The sequence below is a fragment of the Jaculus jaculus genome, chromosome 10 (genome assembly GCF_020740685.1).
Source record: "Jaculus jaculus isolate mJacJac1 chromosome 10, mJacJac1.mat.Y.cur, whole genome shotgun sequence".
In the NCBI taxonomy this organism is placed as follows: Eukaryota; Metazoa; Chordata; class Mammalia; order Rodentia; family Dipodidae; genus Jaculus; species Jaculus jaculus.
The window spans coordinates 106,791,732-106,811,048 of record NC_059111.1 but is presented as its reverse complement, the minus strand read 5'-3'; the positions used below and the strand labels follow the sequence as shown (position 1 = coordinate 106,811,048).

General features: G+C 37.1%; 1 protein-coding gene across 1 annotated transcript in view; it reads right to left on the bottom strand.

Moving 5' to 3' along the window:
• The window catches only part of Cntnap2 (contactin associated protein 2), a 1,990,154-nt gene that overhangs the window by 1,149,559 nt on the left and 821,278 nt on the right, over nt 1-19,317 (bottom strand). The window contains exons 5-8 of the mRNA XM_004661135.3: nt 16,119-16,322; nt 12,653-12,837; nt 4,380-4,523; nt 1,235-1,499 (exon numbers count right to left, since the gene is read on the bottom strand). Coding sequence (XP_004661192.1) covers nt 1,235-1,499; nt 4,380-4,523; nt 12,653-12,837; nt 16,119-16,322 — 798 coding nt within the window. The remainder of the gene's footprint in view (nt 1-1,234; nt 1,500-4,379; nt 4,524-12,652; nt 12,838-16,118; nt 16,323-19,317) is intronic.

Here is a 19,317-nt window from a genome sequence, read left to right as displayed (position 1 = left end):
AAACCAGACACACCTGTGACCGCACAGTTCCCACATGTTCTTTGAGTTGCTGCAGTCGATAGAGCTAGGTCTTACAGATGCACAGAGATCAGGTCATGAGCAAATGTACACCCTGCTGCAGCTCTGGTTCAAAAGGCAAGTGTGGACCTGGACAAAGCTCTCGGTGCGTCTCTCCTAGATTCTGTGACAAAAGCGACAGATAGACGAGTATGCAAGGGCTTCTGCCCTTGAAGAGTCCCCTAGAGGGAGATGCAAGGAAATGAGGTGGATCAAGTGACAGTCCATCAGAGCTGGGTCTACGGGTATCGTTCCACTACCTACCCTGAGTGGTGGTCACAGCACAGTAAGTGACGAGAAAGCTCAGTTATACACTGGCTCTATGTCATGACCTCCTCTTCCAGTGGGTTTAGCTGTCTTGATTGCTCAGTAAACCCTGGTTTTCTCCATGTGTACTGTATGTAAATTGTTATATACAAGTTAAATGTAGTATTACAAGATGTATTTATAGAAATTTGGTCAAGTTTTGGCTTTTTTATCAATCTTGTGCACATTCTTTCTTCATGAAAATATTGAAATAACAACGTTTTCCCTCCTCCATTAATATAATATTCCAAGACTGAGAAGTCTCAACCTATAACATTCTCTACACCTCATTATATTACCACAGTGTCAAGTTAAAAATTACCCTATCCAGCCAAGCCAAGTTCCCGTCAGCTGACACATGCATTTTCTCATTTTATTTCACATTTACCTCTTGCTACATTTTCCGACAATTTGTATGATCTTATGACTATTGCTTTGGAGTTTTGATTCAGGCAGTTGAATATTTCTTGAAAGTTTAATTTAATATAATCATGTTAGCAGGAGAAAAAGTTTTCTGAATGTCTAAAAGATCAAAAGAAACTAGATATTTTCGTGTCATGACAAACATTATTTGATCTTACACATAAAATAACAACACAGAAGAATGTCAGTTTCTCTGTTAAATAGGAAGGCATCAAGGATTAGAAGATTCTGAGGCTCTAAGCACATGCCAATTAACTTTCTTCCTTGCCCATTCCTCACCTTTGTAGCAATTCTCAATTTCCCTTATCCCATCAGTATGTAAAGTAACCAAGCAAGTATCTTAAGTCAAAGTATGATAATGAACATGCAGATCCCATAGAAGGAGACAAAATACTGCTTTGGTTTTTCAGTGGAAGTTTTAGGAGCAAATGTCAAACATGCCACTGACCTGAGGAGATGTCAATGTGGTTCATCTTGTTCTGTGAGGTGTTGACATGGACGCCCACTTTGCTGTCCACGAGATGGATCTCCACAGTGCCCAGGTCATCTGCAAAGCGACTGAAGAGCAGCAGACCATTGGGGTTCCACGTCCTGAACTGGAAACTGACTGAGAACAGGTCCTGCTGAGGCCGGCCTGGCACCTCCAGGTAACTCGTGGCATTGAAAAAGACAGGCACCGTATAGGGCTCCACGCAAGAGAAGCTCAAGTTTCCCTGCGAAAGAGAATGGCACTCACTGAAGCAAATGAGGTGGCGTCTGAACATCAACAGAGATTGCCAGCCAGTAGACAGCTGTGAGTAGTTTGCGATTGAAACAGAGGCCACAGGCTGTTCATGCAAATATCCTAAACTGCTGAGTCATCTCCCTGGCCCCTGGATTTTGGTTTTGAAGGACAAGAGTCTTGCTCTGTAGCCCAGGCTGGTCTTGAACTCTCCATCCTGCTGCCTCATTCCAGTGGTGGGATGACAGGTATATCCTATCATACCTGCCTCATAGTTCATTGAACTTTCTAGAACTAGTAGTATATCTCACTTTTACTAAACAATAAAATAAATTGATATATCATTCAATGTACTGAGTTGCATATTTCAACAAGAAAGTAAGTTCCAACCCTTTAGGTCTGAAAACTCTACATTTGATTCTAACTTCCTTCAGTGTACCACAATATTGTAAGTAATACAATTTGATGACAGTGGAAGTCTTATCATCTCACTGTCTCTGTTTCTCTTGCATACATCCACAACAACACTACATCCCCAATACCTACTTATTTCATTACAGCACATGAACCACTGACTGTAAGAGATATCTTGGTTTTCTGAATTACTATTCAAATTCAATTTTCTTGGTATGTTTCAGATTGTTTTAAGTGCATGCTTTTACCAAGGAAAAGAACAGCCATGCATGATAACTGAGATGCCATCCTTGACCACATGCCTGTGTCATTGGGATTGTCTTAGGCAACACAGACAAAGTTTCCTCAGTGGTGGTGCTAACCCTAGAGATGGCGCTCCAGGAGGACTGGCGTGAGAACGGAGGAGGTCTAGACTTCACAAATACGGGTGAGCACGGAGGGGTCTGGTGAGCACGGTGCAAATTTCACTGACATAACAGCACCTGATGTCTGTTTTTTTTTTTTTTTAAGATTCAGGTTTTTGAATTTTATTCTTATTTATTTATTAGAGACAGAGAGAGAGAATGAGAGTGTGTGTGTAAGAGAGAGAGAGATAATAGGAGCACCAGGGCCTCTAGCCACTGCAAAGGAACTCCAGACATATGGGCCACCTTGTGCATCTGGCTTGTGTGGGACCAAGAGAATCAAACCCGGGTCCTTAGACTTCGTAGGCAAGCAGTTTTACCACTAAGCCATGTCTCCAGCCCAGAACCTTACATCTTGGACAGCAAATTTCTTATAAAGAATTCAACATTTTAGGGCTGTTTGCAAAATGTCCTATTTATATTGATCTGTCCCCAAATTTTCAATATGATTATATACATTTTGGTATGAAAATATTCTACCTGCTAATGAAACTATTTGTTAAGATAGAGTATAATTAGAGATGCTTAATACTTCATTACTTTTACTTTTCTATTCAAGTTTGAAATGACATTTATAAAGACAACACACTTTGTATTTAATGTACTTTGTAATGAGCCTCCAAAGTGAGAGCTCTGAGGTCCTGGTACTGAATGAGTAGATCTCAGAACCAACAGTCAATGAAGTTTGGGCAGAATAAACATTTTGCTTCTTAAATCACAAATAATGGAAACATCATTCTGATGGTTTAGATTGTGTTCATTTCTGCCTTAAGCAACAAGTTCTGAAAATAACAGAAGTACCCTATTGTCATCTTATCTAAAATTTAAAATATTGTGTGTGTGTGTAAGAGAGAGAGAGAGTGAGAGAGAGAGAGAGAGAGAGAGAGAGAGAGAGAGAGAGAAAGAGAGGTTGTATTAAAGGACTAACATGAACTTACAGTTTGTATTTTTCAACTACCTCTGCAAACTTATTATTTCAGGTGAAATATTAAAATTTTTATCTTCATAATATTTATATGTTTCTTATAGCACTGGTCTGGAATTATAATAAAAATCATGGCACAACCCAATGCAGTGTTTGTGGCCTATACATAAAGCTATTACTAGTTACTAGTTTTTTTCTTATACTTGATAAACATTAACATTAAATTTTATCAAAGCTAAATGTTTGCATATGTGTTTGCATGTATGTAGATACACGCGTGTGCTTAGATGTGCAGGAATAAGGTTGCCCATGTATGTGGAGGCCAGAGGCTAATTCCAGGTATTGATCCATCTTTTTTTTTTTTTGAGGCACGGTCTCTCATTTGTGTGTAGCCCATGAATTATGCCAGACTAGCAAATGCCAGGGACCCTATAATCTTCACCCCCACCAGTACTGGGATTATAGGTATTTGCCACCACACATGTAATATTTTTGTGGGTACGTTGGATTTTCCTGAACTTCACCTATGCAGCTATCTCACTTGGCTCATATTTTTGGCTTTTTATTATTTATTATTATTTTTGTTTCTTATTTGGAGAGAAAGGGAATAAGAGGCAGATTGAGAGAGAATGGATACTCCAAGACCTCCAGCTATTGCATACGGATTGTAGATTCATGTACTGTCTTATGCATCTGGCTTACATGGGTCCTGGTGAATTGAGCCTGGGTCCTTTGGCTTTGCAGGCAAGCACCTTAACTGCTAAGCTATCTTTGCAGCCCTGATTTTATTATTTTAAACCCCAAGGTCAAGTTTAGGAAACAAGACCATCAGAGTTACTTTATGCTACAATGAAACATTCATGATATTTTCTCTTTCTACAACTTTCAGGTATATAAGCCTCTGGAATTCCAGGTCTTCCCACATAACAGTGCTTGGTAATCATAGGTCCTGGGCTTGGAAAGTTGTATGGATCTTCATGCTGATGTTTATTTTAAACATGATTAAGCAGAACAGTATGCAAACATGATGAAAAATGCTAAAATTTTGTGATTGCTATTAAATGTCTCATAAATAACATTTCTTAATTTTTCCTTATAGACTGATATTTTGAGGTGTTTAAATCCATACCACATTGGATGGCTCTAGTTTCTTCCTTCTGGCAAGATCAGTAATGTTAATGCCATTGTAGTTGATACTTTCCATGCAGCCTTTAAAATTCTTGCTGTTACTGGAACTTGGCTTGCCAGAGAAGGGTATACCTCCAAAGGTTATCTGTGAGAAAAAAAATGAAATGTAAATATTTCCACTGCTTTACAATAAACTTTACAAAATTAGGAATACAGGTAAGTTCAGACATTTTTATCTTAGTCAAAAAATACAAACATAGTATCTGCCTGAAATCTTTTGCACATTGCACTATGTTGGTATTGAAGTCCACAAGAGAATCATTAGTTCTGATAATTAGATTATAAGCTGACCAATAAAATACTAAATTTGTATTTTCTACCCCATGGCCGTTTTATGAATTTTCCTGAGGATATTTTAAAAGATTTTATCCAGAACATTTATTTTATCAAGTAATATTAAAAATATATTTTCATGTTTATCACTCAAAGACATATTGTCAATAAATGCCACAAGTAATTTCAAGATAACCAGCACTAATATAATAAGTTGATAAAATTTTAGCCTTAAGCACAGAAATTTGTACTTACTCTCAGTAGACTTACTTCTGTCTAATGATAGCTAGAGTCGGAGGTCCACTAGGCTTATTTTTCATATAGAAAATAGCTCAAAGATACCATTAGGGTATAGATCAGGGATGTAGGACTTGGAAGTTATAAGTTGAGCAATACAGGCTCAAAGATACTGTAGGTTTTCCAAATATTAAGGACTAAGGTAAACTTCATATGTTCCTTTGGCTCTCTTCATATTTTTTTATTTTTTATTAACTGAGAACTTTACAGCATGTACATATTGCATATTGATCATATTTCCATTGGACTGTACTCTTTATGTTTTCTCTCTCCTGTTCTCTTCCACTGAGGGCCCTTCTCAGTAGAGATATTGGTGGTCACTAGAGGGCCATGAATATACCAGTCAGTCTTGAGGTGGGTAATGCCTCAGAGTATACTTTCTCACACTGTGCCTTTTACATTCTTTCCACTCCTTCTTCCACAATGTTCTCTGAGTCTTTGAGGAGCATGTTATAAGCCTCCTTGAATATTGAATTTTAACAAATTCTGCATCCATGTGTTTGGATTCTCCTCATCATTTCTTGCCATACCTCTGGAGGAGGCTCTCAGGAGATACGTACTTTTCACATGTACCTTTCATCTATTTCCAGTATAATATAATATAATACAATAAATATAATATAATATTGTACTATATTACATTATACTATACTTAATTGTTTGGATGACATTTATTGCTAATAATGTATAGGTAAATGATTCTAGTTTCTAACCATAGTGTAATATTAGGATATAGAAACCAGAAATTTCTATATTATTTTTCAATGTAATCATTACCAATTACTCAAAGATATATATGTAAAATTAATTTTATTATTATATTTTAATTACATATTATAATAGTTTCATGATTGCATTTGCATATGTGAATATTTCTTATTCACCCTGTTACCCTCTCTTATTCATTTCCTCCTTCTGCATTCTCTTCCCATGTTCTCCTTCTTTTACTTTGGTGCCTCTTTTAAAAAAAACTCATAGTTCAGTTTTTTTTTTAATTTCTATTAGCATTTTCCATGATTACAAAAAAAATATCCATGGTAATTCCCTCCCTCCCCCCCACACTTTCCCCTTTGAAATTCCATTTTTAAATTAGAGTTTCATATTTGAAACCTAATTTTTCTGTCCTAGGAGGCTTATGGGTAAATTTTGTTATATGTTTAGTGTTATGGCACTTTAAAATTTAATTATTTTAAGGAGGCTAAAGATAAATTAATGATGGCTGATGAAGTGGTGTTGAAAAATTTCTCAATAAAAATAAAATTAAGTATTATTAATCATGGGTAACTGAATATATATCACTTGCAAAGCATTCAAAGAGTACAGGGAAAGAAAAATGTTAAGAAAAATATAGACATGGGGATTTAGACATATAGAACTAGAAAATCATGAAAGGAAATAAAGAGTAACCTAGAATGGCAGAAATGTTGGGAAAACATTTTTAAGTCCTGCTGAACTGACTTTCCTCTGTATACACTGTGTACTTAAACCCGATACTAAAGGCAATAGTTATTTATGCCAAAGTGGAGTGTTTCACACTGTGAATAATTTCTATATTTATTTTCAATAATTGGCAGCAAGTAATAAATGCTGTTTGATGCATCATGGTATCACATTTTGAATAATATTATAAAATACTAGTTTCATATTACCATTTTATACCTCTGACTGCAGAATTTCCTTAATTTGCTTTTATTTTCTTCAGTACAGTGATAGAAATGTTCTTGCTGCTCTCAGAGTCCGTGGGCCCATGTCTGTTTGTCCAGGGAAGGCAGCAGTTAAAGCATCTTAGGCTCATTAAGAGATTATTAAGCAAGTGGGATCTAATGCCAATTTCTTGTGTAAGTAATAATTCAATATTAATTTTTCACCTACTAGATGGTGTCATTTACTGTCATTGGTAAAATGAAATGGTTGGACTGTAAAATATTGGGGATTAAAACTTTTTAGTTGGACACATTTGACTTAAGTCAGCACACATCTATCAACCTCTTTCAGCTACTTTTGCTGTCATGATAGTCCACTGGAAGGGCTCTGCTTTACCCCAAGAGCCATCATATGGTGAGGAGGAATCATCTCCTTTATTCATTCCTACTGTTGGCTGTAATATGGGCAACCTTCTTGGAGTCATCTACAATAGGCATAAATACCAGTAGTAAAAAAGGAGACCATTGTGAAGTATGATTTGAAATTAGTACTATCTATAAAAGAGACAGGATTCCTTTCATATGAAATAGAATAAATATATGTGTCTGTATAAATATATGTATGTATTTTAACTGACATACACATTTGTCATTTATGCATATATAACATGTATAAATGTATATGTATGCATATATACATATTATATATATATATATATATATATATATATACACACACACACACACACACACACACACACACACACACACACAACAGTCTATATAGGTTTATATGCCCATATATATTTCTGTTATATACTGTTTCCTCCTAACATGACCCTAAGAGAAATATGCTATGATTTTCACATTAGAAAATTATGAATTACTAATGTAACACAAGCTATGGTCAGAAAAACAATTCAAATCCACACACAGTTTGGGTCTATGGAATTGATTTTTCTCTAGAATCTTAACCTTTTTGTGGCTTTGTAATGTGAAAAAGAGAGTCATTTGTTTTCTCAAGCAAAGTTGTTTCTCCAAAAAACATGATACAACATCCCAAGTATTGTGTCTGGAATTTAACTGAAGAACAGTCAGGTCAAATACAAGCTTACTTTCCTGCCCTTTGAATTCATTAACATTGAGGAAAAATAAATGAGGAAAAATATATCTATACATCACTGAACCCATCCCAGCCTTCCTTGTAGCCTGACCACAAATGGTGGTATGCCCACTTGTAAACTCCTGGGCTACTTCCAACACATAAAAGTAATGGTCACAGTAAGTCATGTCAAAGGTACAATGTTGTAAACTGATGGCCTGGATTTCATTCCTCAGTACCCACATAAAGCCAGAATCACAAAATTGTGCATGCATCTGGGGCTTCTGTCCTCTTTTTCTCACACACAAATAAACAAATAAAATGATTAAATAAAAGGTACCGAGTTGTGCCCCACACTTCTTTCCTTAGGCCCGTCACTGTGGTACTGAGTCAGCAGAATTAGAATCCTGTAATCCTGTACAGCATCTTCAGTCTTCGTGAAAATAGTAACGCATGCTTCCTGTCCTTCAGAATATACTTTATTTTAACATCACTATAAATAGTGTCAAATTTGTATTATTTTAGGTTTGAAACTCACTTTCATCAGTTTAGCAGTCATGGATCTCCTTTTATTCATGTGTCAAGGAAATATAAGTAACTATTCTGAGGCTGACTCTCATGGAGTCTCAAAACTTTAAACAAATAAGTATAGAGTGTCTCTTTATACTAAAAGTAAAGGTATATTAAAATAGGCTCAGAGAATTTTATTCACCGCTTATGCCAATAACTGCTAAATGTAAGTGGCGAGTTACCAGGCAATAGTTTTAAAGAGAGATAAGTTTACTTGAATTCTTTTTTAGGAAATTTAAATTTCTTTCTAGTACCTCTTGTAAGAAATATGTCCTGGGTACTTAATCTAAGATTGACAAACATTTCATTATCTATAGATGCGTATCAAAACACCCATGCCATATAAAATTTGACACAATATAAAAAGTGTGCATGTCTATGAATATGTATGGACTTCCTCATGAACTCAACAGGGTGTCTGACCCAAAACTTTTAATTCTATCTTTTGAAATTTGGAACCATATGTTTCCATCTCTTATATCTCAGGATTTTGTATCTTTTCTATGTACTTCAGAGTTTATTATCAAAGGATGAATAATTCACCCACAAATTCTCTCATACATTGAGCAAAAGTCAACAGAGACAAGATTTTAATTTGTATAAGAAAGAAATTTCTGAGATATTCATCTCTCTATTTCATAATCATTTTGATTTTAAATTTACATATAAAATATCTCCATATCTAATAATAAATAAAAATGTAAACACAGCTTATTCACTTATTCTTTTATAGTGAATATATTCCAGATTCTTAACGTTTTACATGTAAATGAAAGTAGCACACACATGTGCACAAACACTTGTATTGTCTTGAATCTGTGTGCCTGAGGTGGTTTGATTCAGGTGTCCCCCATAAACTTAGGTGTTCCGAATTCTAGGTTCCCAGCTGATGGAGATTTGCAAATTAATGCCTCCTAGAGGGAGTGTATTGTTGGTGGCTGGCTTATGGGTGTTATACTCAGTGTCCCCTTGACAGAGTTTGACACACAGTTCTGTTGCTATTGTCCACCTTTTGTTGACCAGGGGGTGATGTCCACCCTCTGCTCATGCCATCATTTCCCCCCTGCCATCATGGAGCTTTCTCTTCATTCAGTAAACCAAAATAACCCCCCACCCCCCAAAAAATTCTCTTGGTTAGGTGATTTCTGCCAGCAATATGAACCTGACTGCAACAGTTATGTTGGAACCGAGAGTGGGGTCATTTGCCGCTAGACACCTCACTGTGTGGCTTTGGCCTTTTGGAGCTGATTTTCAAGAGGAATGTGGGAGGATTTGAAACCTTGGCCTAAGAGACACCTTGCAGTGCTGTAAGTACAGTTTGATGGACTATTCTGGTCAGAGTTGAAAGACCTGAATGCAGTCAAAACTATGGACTGTAAGGTTTGGCTTATGAGGGTGAGAAAGACCTTTGCCTGGATTGGGCTAGCAGTTTGTGTGAGAAGCTTGCTATTATGCCCCTGTCCTGAGAATTTCTGCAGAGTTGCTTTGCATAAATACAGACTGGTATCAGCAGAGGAATATGGCACAGAAAGAAATCTTTGGGCTGAAACTTCTCACTGTTCAGCTGCAATTGTATGAGAGATTACAACCTTTGAGACTGGGCCAACTGACCTGCATCGGGGCAACAGGTAGAAGGTAGACTCTTTTGAAGGGGCCTGAGTGCTTAAGGAGTGTCCTGTTCTTCAGTCTGCTTTATTCCTCCTGGATTCACAAGTTGGCACCCTACATGGTATTGTGTGTGTAGTATAAGAAATGCAGGAGAATGTCAATGAATTTGCAACAGTCTTGTGTTTTGGAAAAGGCCAAGGACAGTATGAAACAAGTTTTCTGTATGCCTACATGGAGACCCCATGGAGCCATGAGGAGGAACTGTGGGTTGTAGTGGAGACCCAGGGGAGAATCCAGGACCATGAGATGGCTGCTTAGGAAAGCTGCCTGCCGTACCTGGATGAAATTTTCCAGGACTGTGAGTAACCTAGCTGGAGGGGTAGAATTGGAACTCCAGAGACTTGTTGCTGATTAGAATTATCAGACTTGGAGACTTGTCAGTGGCTATAGTTGTTGGACTTGAAGCTACAAAGTTTGATGATTTCCCTATTTAAATCTTGTATTGATTGAATATTTCATTACTATGCCCAATGCCATCTTTTGCAGTATGAGTGTTTAATCTGTGCCATTATGGATTTTGGGGGGGGGGATTTTTTTGGTATTATGGCTCAGTTAAAAGATCATGGATTACAGGAATATTTGAACATCATTAGGATTGATAAAAACATGGGGACTTTTAAAGTTGGGCTGAATGCATTGCATTTTACATCATGGATGGTTATTAGTTTATGGAGGCCAGGGGTAGAATTTGGTGTTTGATTCAGGTGTCACTCATAAACTTAGGTTTTCTGAATGCTACTCCCAGCCAGTGGAGATTTGGAAATTAATGCTTCCTAGAGGCAGTGTATTGTTGGGGGCAGGCTTCTGGGTATTATAGCCAGGGTCCCCTTGCCTGTGTTCGGCACACTGTCCTGTTGGCTATTGCCCACCTTGTGTTAGCCAGGGTTGATGTCTACCCTGCTCATGCCATCATTTGCCCCTGCCATCAGGGAGCTTCACCTCAATTCTATAAACCAAAATAAATCCCTTTTTTTTTCCCCCAAAAGCTTCTCTTGGTTGGGTGATGTCTGTCAGACATGTGAACCTGACTGCAACGGTGCCTGGGGTCACACAGGCTCACAGCAGAATCATCACACCTTTTAAACACAAGACTTGACTTGTCTTGACTATGTGTGACTCTGCCTTCCTTCTCCTGACTCCCTGTCTTTGTGAGGTGTCCCTGTCATTGTTCCACTGATAAAACAGAACATAATGCAAAGTAAAACCAAGATCAGAAAGATGGGCAATGTCCAATTAGATCCTGAATCTCAAATGGTGTCCAAGGCAAGCATCCTTATTCTACTGATGTCCATGCTGCTATTTAAAATTGTAATGAAATATGCTTATAATTTTTCAAATGACAAAAGTATTAAGATATGGTTTTCAATTTCTTTTGGATCAGCTATCCTAGGTGCTTTGGAAAAATTATTAAAACACTAAGGTTTTCATGAACTATGAAAAATTTGAAACTTCTAGCTGAATTTCAAGCCTTCTTTACATTATGGATATGCTGCTTTTGTACATTTCTTGCTATACTTTTATTATTTATCACATTATAATTAACAACTTAAAAAAATTTCCATATATACAATGAATTGTTTTGACAACTAGTTTGGATAAATGGATTGGTCTCTAAATAAGTTATTTCAAGTCCATTATGTCCCTCAGAATGTGATAAAATGTATGTACTATATATCAAATCAAGTTGACCATTGGTTAATTTTTAATTTTACTTATTTGGAAAGTAGATGCATCTTTATATCTATGAATGGTCTTGAAAATATCCTTTTTTTCTACTTTATTTCTTTTATGGCAATTATGTCTGAGAAAACACAACTTATCAAAAGACTTCTGTATGGTCATGAATTTTTAAATGACAATATAAATCCAAATAAAGATGTCTTATTCAAAACATATTAGTAAACATTTAAGAACTTTCTATATATGATGTGCTGTGCAGTTTCAAGGAAACAGAAAACAAGATTACTTATCAGTCATTATGGTTTAGTGTGGCGTATCTATAGGGATCCCGCTGGGAAAGCCAGGTCCTGAAGGTAGCAGGGAGCATTGTCTTTAACATGGATGGATCTTTAGGAGGTAGTGCTCAGTGAGAAACATTGAGACCATCAGGTGCTCTTGAGGGATACTGTAAGACTCTATTCCCTCTTATTCCCTGCCCCACATCACTATGTGACTGTTTCAACACAGCACGTGTTCTGCCAACTTCACCACAGGGAAACCAACACAGCCACATCATCTTGGTCTTTGAACTTCCAACACTGTGAACTAAATAAACCCTTTCTCTTTATGATGTTAACTAAATTTTGTATTCACTGTAGCAACACAAAGCTGAATAATGCACCAATAGGAAGAGTACAACTTATATTTATTTTAAATTTATTTACTGATACCACTTGCAGGGTCCATGCTGCAATTATTTCTAAGATTTTTTAAAGTTTTCAAGTATCCATAATTCAATGCTTAAATAAACCATACACACACACACACACACACACACATGCACGCATATAGACACACATTTAGATTTGGAGATGTAAGTTTCTTGTTGTTAGAAAAGGAATGAAAATGGTATAGTTGAGTATTAATTAAAAATAAAGCAGCAATATACGCTGAAGCAGGCAGTCCTTTTTCTTTCATCACAATCTCCACATCTTCACGTACCTCATAGTCCAAATCCAGGTAGTCAAACTCTCCATTGGTACGGAAATGCTGCATGCTCCTGTCCAGGGTCAGGTTGATGCTCCGTCCCTGGCGCTCAATGACCACCGAGTGCCAGTGGTGATCATCCAGGAGACTTCCTGACATCACTGACGTGTGTCCATAGATGGGACCGAGCTGGTTGCTTCCTGAGCCATGGGCACAAAAGAGAAACAAGATATTGACTAGGTATCTCTATTTGGTAGAAATGAATCTTTCCCCTATGATGCTGGCATGCTAGCAAATATCTGTCCAGTGAAGTCATTCAAGGAGGTCCATGTAACTGCTTGAAAACTTATGTTGAAAGTACATAAAAGGTATTAAAGATGAGGGAAAAAAAAAGGTTTTGGACAGTACTGTGAATTCTGATAAATTTTGGTGGGTGTCTTTTGAGCTAGGTGTGACTATGATGGATGTGGTAAGTTTGAAGGAGGTGGTGGTGGTGGAGGTACTGTGTGTGTGTGTGTGTGTGTGTGTGTGTGTGTGTGTGTGTGTGTGTGTTCAGATAGAAACGGAAAAGGAGGAGAAAAAAGGAGGAATAAATCCAAGTGATAAGTCTACACTGACTCATTACTTATACACTAGAAGTCTAAGCAGTAGGAAGATATGTCTGCTGTGGAGCGGTACTAAAGAGTGACAATAGATATATTCCTATGGCTGTTATAACTTCCAGTCACTCAGTAAAATTCTGTAAGTAAACTACTTCCATGAAAAGGTAATGAACTTTCTTTTTGGCGAGGTCATATAACAAGGTACTCCTTTCACAATGTAATGTCACATCTCTAAACGGCAGTTGATTTTAAAAGGTCACCTAACTCTACATCTTTTATTTGTGGATTAAATAAAGAAGAGTGTTCTGGAAAAGTCAACACTTTTTAGACACAACCCAGCTGCACACATACCTACATGGACACACATTTTACCACCATACTTTATTTTGCTTCTAGTTTATATACATAAATCTAATTAAAGTGGCATTTGTACTGAAATTTCAAAACAATGTAAGTTAATAAGGAAGCAGGATATTTAAAGGTGTGGAGAACAGTAGGTAAGGTCTCTGGAATATGATTATCTTCAATTTTGTAGCCTTTAATAGTGACAGATTTAACATGTGAATTTTAGATATGCATCTATTATAAATTATTAAGGATTTGTAGAATTCTTATATTATTACAACATAAAAAATACACCATATGGTACACCTTTGCTTCATACTTGTGTAGAACTTGAAATATTTGGTCAAATAAGAGAACAATGTGTCATTGCTTCACATGAGTTAAAATTTGAATGTTGGTACCAATGCTGTAGATCTTTAGTTTTATGTGAACACAAGTTATACTGTCCAAATGTGAACATGCATGAGCCCTGTTTGCTTAGAAACAATGAAAACACCAAAGACATGATAACTCCTTGGAATTACCTATTTTCCTGCCAGTATTTCATTTCTCTGGTCCCATTTTGGTAGCTTGCTAAATTAAAAATATTTATTTTCATGGCTTTCATCCCACATATGTTTCCTTCCTACCCTGAGCATGCTTTATGGATTAATTAATTGATGGATTCATAATCTGACAGGGTTATTGTGAAGCTATGGAAATACAAGGTAGGTCTTGGTTGAAGGCCATATGTCACAGGTCTCTCACCTTTAAAGTGCATATCTTGCCCTCAGGATCACACACTCCCTCTGCTTTCTGGCCACCACAAGATGTCAGTAGCTTTGATCCACCATGGACCTCTGTACAAGCTCACCATGAACTGAAACAATGAATCTAAACTAATCTTTCCTCCTTGAGTAGTTTCTTCAGATATTTTCTTTTCACAGCAACAACAACAATGAAATATGTCTTACACAAATAGCTATGTAAATATGCACAACTCCATAGGTTAAAAACAGTGGTAATCTAAAAGGAGCTCTTAGAATTCTCATTTTAAAGTAACACTGCCTTTATGGGATGCTCATGGAAGAGGTTAGGAGAAAGCGAGTTTTGTTTAGGCAGTCTCAGGGATTGAGAACCACGAGGTGCCAGTTCACTTGCCCTGACACAAGAAACTCTTGGCAAAAATGAATGATTGAAACTGATCCACAACTGCCCACAGTCTACTGCATTACCTGAATGGGCTGACCCAATGAAGCTGACCCTCAGGTTCACCCTCCAAGTTTACCAGCCAATCAGGTCTTCCCCTTACATACCTGAATCTGAGGCTACAAAGGCTGTGGCCTCCCAGGCCCTCCTTCCCCCGGACTGCTACCCTCCATGTGTGTGAACAGCTCTCCCTTTCTCTCTCCAGCCATTTCTCTGTGCAGCCCGTGCACATGTGATTCCGGCCTCTGCCCCTCACAGGCTGGGCCGGGATGGGCGAGCTTTGCATTGCTTCTTCATCTAAACTTTTCCGCTTGCAGACTCTGCTTGATAGCTTGGGATAACTTCTCATTTTAATGACGTGTATATTCTTGCTTGTACCAACTCTGGACTTGCTGCCTATGTATGTACCCTAAACTCAGGGTAGCCATGAGTGTAACCCTCTTCATCACTCAATTCTCTTCTGAATCTCTGATTCTTTGATATCTGTCCTCTTTTTTTTTTTTTTCTTTCATTGAACCTCACCATTCGTCCTCTTAACTGCCCTGAAAACACACGGCAGATGCCATGTGTGTTCCTGCTAGGTCTCCCTACACAAGCCCCTAGATTCTGCTTTTCACATGCCTGCAGCTTCAGCTTTACCCTAATTTCATTCTCACTTTCTCTCAAACCCACATACTTGTGGGTCTATTCCAGGTTTTTTTTTTTTTTTTTTTCCTAGAGACCCTCAGTTTCTCTTCTGCTATCATACTTTTCCTCAGAAAAGCACATGGCAGAAAAGTCATGCATGTTTTCTGAGCCTCTCTACATATACAAATAAGTTCTACTTTCATTCTGTTCCAGTCCATTTCTAAACATTTCTCTTTTTTTATTTATTTGAGAGAGAGAAAGAAAGAGGCAGTTAGAGAGAAAGAGAGAATGGACACACCAGTGCCTCTAGCTACTGCAAACAAACTCAAGATGCATTCGCCCCCTGTGCACACTTCGGTGTCCTGGGGAATCGTACCCGGGTCCTTAGGCCTCTTAGGCAAATGCCTTAATGGTTAAGCCATTCCCCCAGCCATAAAGATGTCTCTTAAATGAACCTTATGAACTAGTATTTCCACATGTGTGTGCTTCCTACTTTCTGCATGTTTAGCCTCCCTTCCTAGACTCCAGTCTCCTTTAAATAAACCCTACAATTTGTGATCCCCCTCAGTAAACAATAATCCATAATTTATCATTCTTGAGTCTGTCTTTATTAATTCTTTATTGAACGTAGGACAGAACCTAAAACTTGGGATTCATGAATTCTGGGTAACCCATCCTAAACCCTCAAACCCTGCAGCACTAATAAAAAGGAAACAAACCTAGGTTTAAACTGAGGACCAGCTTGGCTCTTTTCAGTTCCAATGTAATGTAATCTCCTTGTTGTCCTTCTCCATGTAAGATAACTCCTTCACTTTCAGAGGTTTTAAATTTCAATGCAATGACATCTTTCAGTGTTTTCATCTTCTTGTTTCTGAATCTATATGGTAACACAACATGGCCATCAAAATTGATAACGTCAGCCCCTAAGAGAAGAAAGAAATATCATATTAGTTTAGGCACTGTAAGTGTTACCTGTTTCCAATGGGTGCCTGCATAGTAGAAATGACAAAAGACTGGTTTTTTTTTGTTGTTTTTCTGAGAAATCTAGAGTCTAGAGTTCTTGTTCTATTCAGCCTTTTTGTTTGCTCTGCGAAGTTATTGGGCAATATTTATAATAATTATCACAAACACCTTTAGCAATATGAAAATTTTGTTTCAAATATATAATATTAATCTTATATACTCAATTAATATGCTATGTACCACAAATTTCAAATTGTGACTACAATTTAGTTCCAAGTAGTAAAATCAAAATTATCTATGAGATTTGTTTGTTATCTTTAAGAAAATAATTTATCAAGATGTATAGATGCATTTCATTCAAAATTGTGCTTTTGGTTTCTCAGCATAAAAAATGCAGTGAAGTGTTATGCAGTTCTGGATGGACATTCTGGTTTTACCTGTGTTTGTATTTCATAAATTTGTCATTAGATTTAGAGTTTCTGACTAATTGAACTTTAAGCAGCTTCTAAGCAAGTTACTTTAAACACTGAGCGATCTCTCCAGCCCAGGCAAGCTTTCACATAACAATTCCCCTTTGCCACAAACCTGCTCTAAATTCTTTATTATAGTTTCCATGCATAGAGTGGGGAATTGGGCAGTAATATATTTTATTCTATAAATAAAATATTTTCAGTTACCCACTGAGATGGACAAGTAAATATCTATCTCTACTATGAATCCAGTGATTTTAATTTTAACTAAGAGGATTTCATTTAGGTAATGAAAGCATTTAAACCCTTCAGAACTTCTGGACAATTTTATCACTTTTTTTAGAATCAGGTGATTATAAATTACATCTTATGTTAGCATCATGATTGCCACTTATTCAGATCATCAGTAAAGAATGAGACAAGTGTGTTCATGATTATCAGTGGGCTCCCAGACCAGAGAATGGTTCAAAGAGGAATTACAAAAACTCAGATCAAACATTTCTATAATATTCAGGTTGGTTGCCATAATTAGATGTGTACAGGGAAAATGTTTGTGAAATTCCACTTCTGTAATTGTTTCATTTTGAGATATCAGAAAACCTAGTTAAGCTGTGTATGTCTAGAAATTTAAGAATTTCAGGTCTGGACAAAGCCAACCTCTGGGTGATGGCCAAGGTCTGCCTATAAAAATCCCACAGGGAGAAAGTGCAGAAAACTAATAGCAAGCTGAAAGCTTGTCAGAGGAATATTTTCTCATTCGTAGTCTGTTCCTCTGGCCTGTGCTTTATTTGGACACCACAGGGAGTCGTTTGGTTTGCCTGGTAAGTGGAGCATTCCACTGGCCTTGTCCCCAGTGAGGTGGCAGCACTGATGATAGTGACCATTGTGTCCACCCCAGATGGGACGCAGCCTGCCCCAGCAAGCTCTGGCCCTTACTTAATTCTGTAAAACGGATGAATGCTAATATGTCAATCATACAATTGCTTTCACATATCTTTAAAAGACTAATCCAACTATCTCAAAATTGATGCTTTTAAATGAGTTTGGACTGTGTTACGTTACAAAAGTCTGAAAAGAAAAACTTAACTTTGAGTTTCCGTGTAATCAATTCTGTTAAGTGCCTATGCACACGAACTGCTTCATCAACCGACTTTCTGGCACTGTGCATCGCAGAGGTTTATTTTAATACAGAGGCGAAGGGAGGGGGAGCAACCAGTGTAGTGTGGCCTCTGCTAACACTGCAGAGCCAATCTGAATCAAACATAATCACCCGTGCTGTCATAGCTGAATTCCAATGGCAGTGTCTTCATCATCCATGATGAGAGATAAAGAGAGAGGAAGTAAAATCTGATTTCCAGTTCTCAGGTTGAATTTAAAATCTGGTAGTGGGGAGAAATTCCTTTTTGTCTTGTAAAGCAAATAAATGAAAAAAAAAACAGGAAGTAGGATCCCACCATTACAGAGTCAGTTTCACAGCAATGACAGCTGAGTAACAGAAACATTATTGTTTCAAATACCTTTCCTATATATTAATTGTGACATAAAGCATTTCCCTTTCAGATCTCAAATGTGCCTGGAGCTTAGATAGAGGCCAGCAATCTCAACGCTTCTGTTTTCTCATAAATAGATATGTACATTCACTTCCAGGTACAGAATAGTGATTAATGCAAATGAGAGTGGCTCCCAGCCTCACTTTCAGGGCAATGTCAGGAAGGATGGCTGGTTTGATAAACTTATTCAGGAAAGCTATTCTCATGGTCAAGTTTCATATACCAATGATAAATCATCAGTGGTGGCCTGGGAAACAGACAAAATGATCTCTAGCCCAGATCTCCCATGCTACCATGTCAAAAGGGCTCCTTTATGGACAGAAGAATGCTCCCAAGATATCTGCATGTTTCTTGTGCACGTGACTGTGCAGAGCTGGCTTGAGAACTATGAAATTCCTTGAAATTTTCTGTTATACTAATTATACTTAACCACATATCATACACTTTTAAAAGTCTGAAATATTGTATAATATTGCAAATAATATCCATGAGAGATTAGTTCTGTTTCCTACAAAACACATTAAATCTGCACATAACATCTAATAATATGTTGTACTTATTTTAGGACAAGGGACTGATAATTTTGGCTACTTATCATTCCCTAGAATTAAGTTTTCTATGCAGTGATTAAATATGTATGGTTGAACAGTTTAAACAATTGCAGCAACAATAATGACTAGTCAATAGTGAATGTAAAATCATAGTGTTTCCACAGTTTTGTTTCTAACAATAACTCAGAGCTGGAAATTTGCCAAACACATCAAATTATCATGTAAAGGAAGCTTTTGTTTTGTTTTGCTTTGTTAGTTTTTTGTTATTGTTGTTAGTCTTTACTTTTTGAAGTTGTATAAATTGTTTGGAAGAAGGGTTTTCCATGTGAACATCTTAATAGTTTAAAAAATACCTTTGCCATCTCTTTTACCTCAATATATGTT